The 8,011-nt window shown below is 52.8% G+C and overlaps 2 protein-coding genes across 2 annotated transcripts in view; both read right to left on the bottom strand.

Moving 5' to 3' along the window:
- Positions 1–588: 588 nt before the first annotated feature.
- Positions 589–4,027, bottom strand: EAH_00033290 (S-adenosyl-methyltransferase mraW, putative; the record flags this gene model as incomplete). The annotated part of the gene is made up of 6 exons (XM_013395901.1): positions 589–636; positions 1,133–1,486; positions 1,995–2,222; positions 2,359–2,590; positions 2,822–3,228; positions 3,389–4,027. 6 exons carry the CDS (start codon positions 4,025–4,027, stop codon positions 589–591), a joined length of 1,908 nt encoding a protein of 635 aa, XP_013251355.1.
- A 2,053-nt stretch (positions 4,028–6,080) lies between these two features.
- The window catches only part of EAH_00033280 (hypothetical protein, conserved), a gene marked incomplete at both ends in the record, with an annotated part of 4,425 nt that continues 2,494 nt past the window's right edge, over positions 6,081–8,011 (bottom strand). The window contains one exon of the mRNA XM_013395900.1: positions 6,081–7,075. Within this exon, the coding sequence (XP_013251354.1) occupies positions 6,081–7,075 (995 nt within the window). The remainder of the gene's footprint in view (positions 7,076–8,011) is intronic.

Here is an 8,011-nt window from a genome sequence, read left to right as displayed (position 1 = left end):
TTATTTTTATTATATTTATTATTATATTTATTGCTCTGTTTGTTGAGTATATTTTTGTGTTTATTATATTTATTGTGTTATTATTTTTACGGCTTTAATTATACTCACCCTTGACCCTGCGCTGCGACTGAGGCGGGTGTTGTTTGCTGCTGCTGCTGCTTCTGCTGCTGCTGCTTCTGCTGCTGCGAGTGCGGACCCCAGCAGCAGGAGCAGCAGCAGGAGCAGCAGCAGCAGCAGCACGTCCCTTTGAGGCTTTTTTTCTGCCGTATGATATTTTGCCTCCTTTGGTCTTTTCCCTGCTGAGGCAGGATTATTTGCTGCTGTTCTGCTGCTGTTCTTCAATACTGCAGCAGCAGCAGCAGCTGCTGCTGCTGCTGCTGCTACATTAATAAGACTTTCTCTGCAACGCGAAGCCGTGCGCTTCTCGCCCTGCAGCAGTTAAAGCCAGAGCAGCAGCAGCAGGAACAGGTGCAACAGCAGCAGCAGCAGCAGCAGATGCAGCAGCAACAAGAGGAGCAGCCGCGGTGCGTCGCTATCCCCATGCAGTGCCGGGGTTTAGGGTTTAGGGTTTAGGGTTTAGGGTTTAGTTCACCGCGCATTGCTGGCCACTTCTTCTGCAGTGGGCTGTAAATACCCCTGAAGACAACAAAAGGAGACAACAAAGAGACAAGGAGACGCAGAGACAAAAATAGAAGAAAAAGGAGACGGCAGAGACAGAGACAGAGACACAAGAGAGAAAGGAGACAGCAGAGAGAGACAGAGAGACAGAGACAGCAGAGAGAGAGAGAGGCAGACAGAGACAGCAGAGAGAGAAAGACAGAGACAGAGGCAGCAGGAGGTGAGAGCAGAGACAGACAGAGACAGCAGAGTAAGGAGACAGTAGAGAGACAGAGAGAGACAGGAAACAGACAGAGACAGCACCGAAGCAAAGACAGCAGAAAGGAGACAGCCGAATATTCAAGCGACAGACAGACAGTGACATAATTTGTGCAGAGACACCTAAAGACACCCAGCCAAGCAAGCTCATACAATAATAGGGGGCTGCAGCAGCAGCAGCAGCAGCAGCAGCAGCAGCAAGGGAAACAGCTGCGCGGGCAGCACCAGCAGCGGGAGCAGCAACCTTCACTAATACCTTGAAAAGGGGCCTCCAGCCAGCCTTTGCGTCAGCAGCAGCAGCAGCAGCCGCAGCAGCAGCAGCAGCAGAATCTCTTCCCCGCCAGCCCCTTCTCAAAGGGTCCTCTACTAGAGCTGCTGCTCCTGCTGCTGCTGCTGCTGCTGCTGTTGCTGCTGCTGGGGACAGTTTGTTTCTGTGGAAAGCTGCTGCAGCTATTTTGTCTTCAATGGAGTGAAAAGACAGCAGCAGCAGACGGCCCCCAGGGCGCAGCAGCAGCAAGGCCTGCAGCAGCAGCTGCTGCAGCGCAAGTGTCTCCTCATTGATGTACATTCTTAAAGCCTGCAGCAAAGAGACAGAAGAGCCAAGTAGCTGCTAAAAACAGAACCCAGAAAGGAGACACAAAGACAGCAGCAGCAGCAACAGCAGCAGCAGCAGCAGCAGCAGCAGCAGACAGCAGCAGAGCAGCAGGAAAAAAGGGAGACAACAGCCTGAGACAGCTAAAGACAAAAAGAGACAAAGGAGACAAACAGAGTTAAAAAGGAGACAGAAGAAGACAAGAAGCGATCAACAGAGACAAAAGGAGACGAAGAGAGACAGAGATAAAAAAACAAAAGGAGACAAACAAAAGCTGAAGGAGACACGAAAAGATAAAAGCAGGCAAAAGGAGACCCAATAGAGACACAAAGAGACACAAAAGGAGACAAAAGGAGACAAAAGGAGACAAATGAAGAGACAAAAGGAGACAAAAGGAGACAGGGTGGAGACAATCAAAACGATAAGAGACAAAAGGAGACAGATAAAGAGACAAAAGGAGACAGATAAAGGGACAAAAGGAGACAAATAAAGAGACAAAAGGAGACAGTTTATTAGGGCCTTTTACCTGGAAGACTCTTGAGAGGGTTTTTTTCTCTTCTTTAAGCGAAGAAGTGGGGAGACACCTCCGAACCAACTCCACTAACTCCGCAGTCTCCATGTGCTGCTGCTGCTGCTGCTGCTGCTGCTGCTGCTGACGGGAGAGAAGCGCAGCTGTGATGCGCCTCGCCAGCCGCTCCTCCCCCAGTTGCCACAGCACCCGCTGCAGCAGCGGGCCGCTGCCGTGCTGCAGAAGCTGCAGCAGCGACCGCAGCAAAAAAAGCAGCACAAGCAGCTACAGCCACGGCCGCAGCAGCAGCAGTTTGGTGCGCGACTCAGCAGCAGCAGCAGCAGCAACAACAACAGCAACAGCAAGAACAGCTCCTTCATACCTCTGTTGGGGACGGCTGAGCGAGTGCCACTTCCACAGACTTGCGGTGTACATACACGTGCTCGCAGCTGCTGCAATCTCTGCTGCTACTGCTGCTGCTGCTGCTGCTGTTGCTGCTGCTTGATGGTAGGGGGTGATACATTTGCAGCAGCAGGGGACAGTTGAATCTGTGGCTGAAGCCCCGATGCGCCGAGTCGAGCTGCCAAGAAGAGACCCCCAAATCCGCTATTATCCTGTGCAGCAGCAGCAGCAGCAGCAGCAGCAGCAGCAGCAGCAGCAGCAGTGTGGCGGAGATGGCGTTAGGCGCGCAGACACAGCAGCAGCAGCATCAGCGGCTCCAGCATCACCAGCACGGCCAACAGCAGCAATTCCTGCAGCAGCAACTACTCCACCAGCAGCACCAGCAGCAGCAGCTACTTCACCAGCAACAGCAGCAGCAGCAGCAGCAGCAGCAGCAGGAGTACCCGTCAATCCTTCCATCTCCTTCTGTCCCCAAGGCCACGGAGACAATTTCTCGCAAAAACCGAAAATTCCCCTGCACAAAATATATCTTGGGGCCCCCGTGGGGGCCCCCCAATTGGGGGCCCCCTGCTTGGGGGCCCCCTCCTTGGGGGGCCCCTCCTTGGGGGCCCCCTCCTTGGGGACCCCCTCCTTGGGGGGCCCCTCCTGGGGGGCCCCCTCCTTGGGGGCCCCCTCCTTGGGGACCCCCTCCTTGGGGGGCCCCTCCTTGGGGGGCCCCTAACTGGGGGGCCCCTAACTGGGGGGCCCCTAATTGGGGCCCCCTATGTTGTGGGTGTGTGCAGGAGGGACATAGACGAGTGTGCGTTGCTGCTAATGCCTCTCCATCGATGTCGCAGCAAATGAGAATATCCTGCAGCAGAACAGCAGCAACAAAAGAGGCAGGGAAATGCTGCTGCTGCTGTTGCTGCTGCTGCTGCTACTGCTGCTGCTGCTTCAGCTTATACAGGGAAGAGTTTCTGCATGCACTTAGGGGGCCCCTAGGGCCCCAGGGTACCCTAAGGGAGACCCACTTGGGGGTTGAGTCTTTTGGCTATTGCTGCAGAATGTCCTCCGCCCCCAGCAGTACAGTCTACGAAAACTCGCGGCTTAGGGGGCCCCTCTGGGGGCCCCCCGGGGGCCCCCTTGGGGGGCCCCCCTGAAGCTCTCCCTAGAGACACTGAGGAGGTTGCGCCTGCGCATGGGGGGCCCCCAAGAAGAAGATCTGTTGACAAAGACAGCATCACGGGTCGGTGGAAACTGCCTGCTGCTGCTGCTGCTGTTTCATACTGCGGCAGCTGCTGCTGCTGCTGTTGCTGCTGCTGATGCTGCTGCTGGCCTTCTGCAGAGCCAGGGCATGTTGCTGCCCCTGTCACTTGCCCCCGAGTTCGAAGTCCCCTTAGATGGAAAGGGCTCCTGTGCAAGTTTGCTGCTGCTGCTGCTGCTGCTGCTGCTGCTTCAGAGGGGGCCCCCAGGAGACAGCTTTGTTTGTGTGCAGCACTTGCATGCAAGCGCGGCAGCAGAAAGGCACCTGCAGCAGCAGCCTGCAGCAGCAGCAGCAGCAACATCAGCAGCAAGAGGAGAATGCAGGGCCTCAATCGTTGTCTCCTGCAGCTAAAGACTCTCAGGGGGCCCCGATTGGGGGGCCCCCAGGGGGCCCCCTTCACAGCCATGGTGGCCCTATTAGAATAAAGCCTTAAAGTTAAACCCTTTTCCTTTTCTTCTTTTGCATTAAGACCTCTGCCTTCTCCTCTTCTCACTAACAACTGCAAAACAAGTATATTAAAGGCCTCGTGGGGGCCCCCGGGGGCCCCCTGCGGGCCCTAGCTGTCTCTAATGCTGCTTATAAGTAAAGATAATTCTTTTATAATTCCTCCTTATTACTTAAGAGAATTAAATATCTGCTAAAATATCAATAAAGATAACAAACAGTACACACACACAGGGGGCCCTTGGGGGCCCCTAGGGGGGCCCCTAGGGGGGCCCTTGGGGGCCCTTGTGTGTGCACGGATAGTAAACCCTAAACCCCAAACCCTAAACCCTAATCCATTTTAGGGTTATCCATTTAATGAGCACGCTGAAGTATAACTGTCCTTATCCGCTAAGGAGAAGCACGGGGAAGGAACTACTTTAGTGTTTATATATTGGGGTTTAGGGTTTAGGGTTTAGGGTTTAGGGTTTGGTCCCCCTGATGAAATCTCCTTTTCTACTGACGCAGGGCCCTTCCTCGCCCTTCAAAGTAGGGCTTTATGCAAACACACACTGTAGCCCCTAATTGGTGGCCCCAGGAAGTGGCCCCCAGATGAAGGCCCTATTAGGGGCCCCCTGATAGAGGCCCTAACAAGGGGCCCCCACATAGAGGTCCTAGTAGGGGCCCCCAGTTAGGCGCCCTAATGGGGGGCCCCCAGAAAGGGACCCTAATAGGGGCCCCACACAGAGGCCCTAACAAGGGGCCCCCGTATAGAAATCCTAAAGGGGGCCCCCCGATGACGGGTCCAATGGGGGCCCCCAGGTAGAGGCTCTATTGGGGGCCCCCAGATACAGCATTTAATGGGTGCCCCCTGGGTAGAAGCCGTGAAGGGGGCCCCCAGATATAGGGCCTAAGAGGGCCTAATGAGGCCCCTATATAAGAGACCCGATAGGGGCCCCCAGGGGCCCCCAGATACAGCCGCTAGTGGGGCCCCCAGATACAGCCGCTAGTGGGGCCCCCACGTAGAGGAAGTACTGGGGGCCCTCGTATGTTATTTGAGTTATCTTCGTTGTATAGATTTAGATTTAAAGAAGAGGCTGACAGGGGAGAATATAGGGGCCCCTAGCCTTCTCCTTGTCTCCTTATATCTGTCTCCTTATGTCTTTATATCTGTCTCCTTATGTCTTTGTCTCTTTATCTTTATGTCTCCTTGTCTCTGTCTTGTCTTTATTTTTGTCTCTGTGCTCCTATCTCTTTGTTTATTCTTCGCTGTCTCCTTACCTCTGTCTCTGTCTCCTTTTCTAGCTGCTTCTCTTTCCTTCTCCAGGGGCCTCCAGCCGTATATATCCTCTTGCATGCACTATATATCCTCTTGCATGCACTCTATCAAGCCCCAAGGGCCCCCATGGGCCCCAAAGGCCCTTGTTGTGGGGGCCCCGTGGGGGCCGCCTAGCAGCCTGTGCTGCAGGTCTTGGGAGGCAGGAGGGCCCTAAAACAGCAGCACGACGAGGAACCCTCAAGGGCCCCTAGGGGGCCCCTTAAGGGTCCTTCAGGGGTCCTTCAGGGGGCCTTAAGGGGCCCCTTCAGTAAACTAAGGGGTCCCCTGTGGGGGCCTTAAGGGGGCCCCTTCAGTACACTAAGGGGGCTTCTGTGGGGCCCCAGAAAGGACCCCACAGGGGCCCCCAGGGAGCCCCTTGAGAGAACACAGGGGTCCCTTTGGTGGCCTCCGGGGGCCCCTTAAAACACTGCAATATCCCCTGAGGGGTCTTGGGCAAGTCTAGGGGGGCCCCCAGGGGCCCCTAAGGAAGCTGATGCATCCTATTTTAGTGTCGAGGGCAGCGGCCCTTTGTCTAGCTAACTGGCTAGCTAGATGGCTAGCTGGCTGGCTAGCTAGCTAGCTGGCTAGCTAGCTAGCTGAGCGTCCCGGTGTGCTGGAACAAGCCTAGGTCTCAAGGCTGCACTACCGTTGCTGCTGCTGCAGCTGGTCCTGTTGCTGCTGCTGCTGCTGCTGCAGCTGCTGCTGCAGCAGGTCTTTCTTAGGCCTCACTGCGGAGGACGGAGACAGGTGTCTCTGTGTGGGCTGAGGGTGTCTCTGCTGAGTCGAATTCTTCTTCTGTGTCTAAGCTGTTATCCTGCAGCAGCAGCTGCTGCTGCAGCTGCTGTTCCTGCTGCTGCTGCTGCTCGTCGCAGGCCTGAGTGGGGGCTGTTGGTTCGGAGACAGAGAGAGACCGCGGGTGCTGCTCTTCATTCTCTTGTACCGCTTGCTGCTCCTGCTGCTGCTGCTCCTGCTGCTGCCTCGCCACTGCAGCCGCTGCTGCTGCTGCTGCTGCTACTGCTGCAGCGCGGAAGTTTTCTCGAAAGGCTACGGAGTTGGGGCTGACGACGTCGTGCTGCTGCTGCTGCTGCTGCTGCTCAGTTGTATGCAATACACCTCTAGAGTTTGTATCAACATGAGAGCCGTAGCAATTTGCTGCTGCAAGCCCTGAAAAGGCCTCCGCACCCGCCTGCATATAGGGTGTGGGGCCTCCTCTGTTGCTGCTGCTGCTGCTGCTGCTGTCTTCCGGCAGGGTGAAGGTTGTTAGGGGAGCAGCAGCAGGGGGCCCCACGGGGGCCCCCAGAAGCCTCTGGTTAAGTTCCTTGTGGGCCTCCCAATAGTCTTCTGAGTGTCTGCCTAGTCTAATCAGCACTCTGTTTGCTGCTGCTGCTGCTCCTGTTAAGCAGCAGCAGGTGGCAGCAAAGAAGGGGCTACCTGCAAGCAGCCACACGGCGGCCCGCAGCTGCAGCAGCAGCAGCAGCAGCACCCCACAGAGAGAAAAAGACAGCAGCGCATCACTCCACATGCACACATATAACAAAATAAACTGCAGCAAAGGCTGCTGCTCCCTTTCTCCGCCGCCAAAGAGACGCAGGAGAGCACGAAGAAACCTGTTGCCGCTGCTGCTGCTGCTGCTGCTGCTGCTGCTGCTGCAGTTTGCTGGTATGAGGACGTGCGTCGCAACCGGCAGGCCTTCAAAGCTCTCAGGGACGCCAACTGCAACAGAAACAGCAAACCGCAGCAGCAGGAGCAGCAGCAGCAATAGCAGCAGCAGCAGCAGCAGCAGCAGTAGCAGCAGCAGCAGCAGCAGCAGCAGTAGCAGCAGCAGCAGCAGCAACAGCACCGCCGTTTGATGCTGAAGCAAATGATGTAGCGCTGCTGCTTGTGCGCATACACTGTATACACTCATGTAGGGCCCCTAGGGGCCCCCGTGCAGCAACTTGGGGGCCCCCTGCATTCTTTTGCTGCAGCGCAGCCGGCTAGAAACCTCGAAGTAAATCTCTTCTTAAATATACACCCAGTGTATACTGTACATATTTTATTTCTACATTATATATATGCAAATATATATATATATGTATATATATACATATATATATATATCTACATATATTTGTATGCATGCACAAATAATAAATATATATATATATATATATAGCTAATCTATGTATATATATACATATATATATATACATATATGCATATATATATATATATACATATATATATATATATACATATATATATATATATACATATATATATACATATATATATATATAAACGTCAGTTTGTCTTGAAGTGCAAACTCCGCTGAGCCCTCAGCCCAATCCAAAAAATTTATTTTCGTAGCTTCACTCAAATTTTTATATCAAATGCAAACTATATATATATATATGTATATATGTATATATATATATGTATATATATGCATATATATATATATATACATATATATATATATATACATATATATATATATATACATATATATATACATATATATATATATAAACGTCAGTTTGTCTTGAAGTGCAAACTCCGCTGAGCCCTCAGCCCAATCCAAAAAATTTATTTTCGTAGCTTCACTCAAATTTTTATATCAAATGCAAACTATATATATATATATGTATATATGTATATATATATATG

This window comes from Eimeria acervulina, genomic scaffold (genome assembly GCF_000499425.1).
Source record: "Eimeria acervulina Houghton genomic scaffold, Eah_scaff330, whole genome shotgun sequence".
Lineage (NCBI taxonomy): Eukaryota > Apicomplexa > Conoidasida > Eucoccidiorida > Eimeriidae > Eimeria > Eimeria acervulina.
This window is presented reverse-complemented; position numbering and strand designations above follow the sequence as displayed.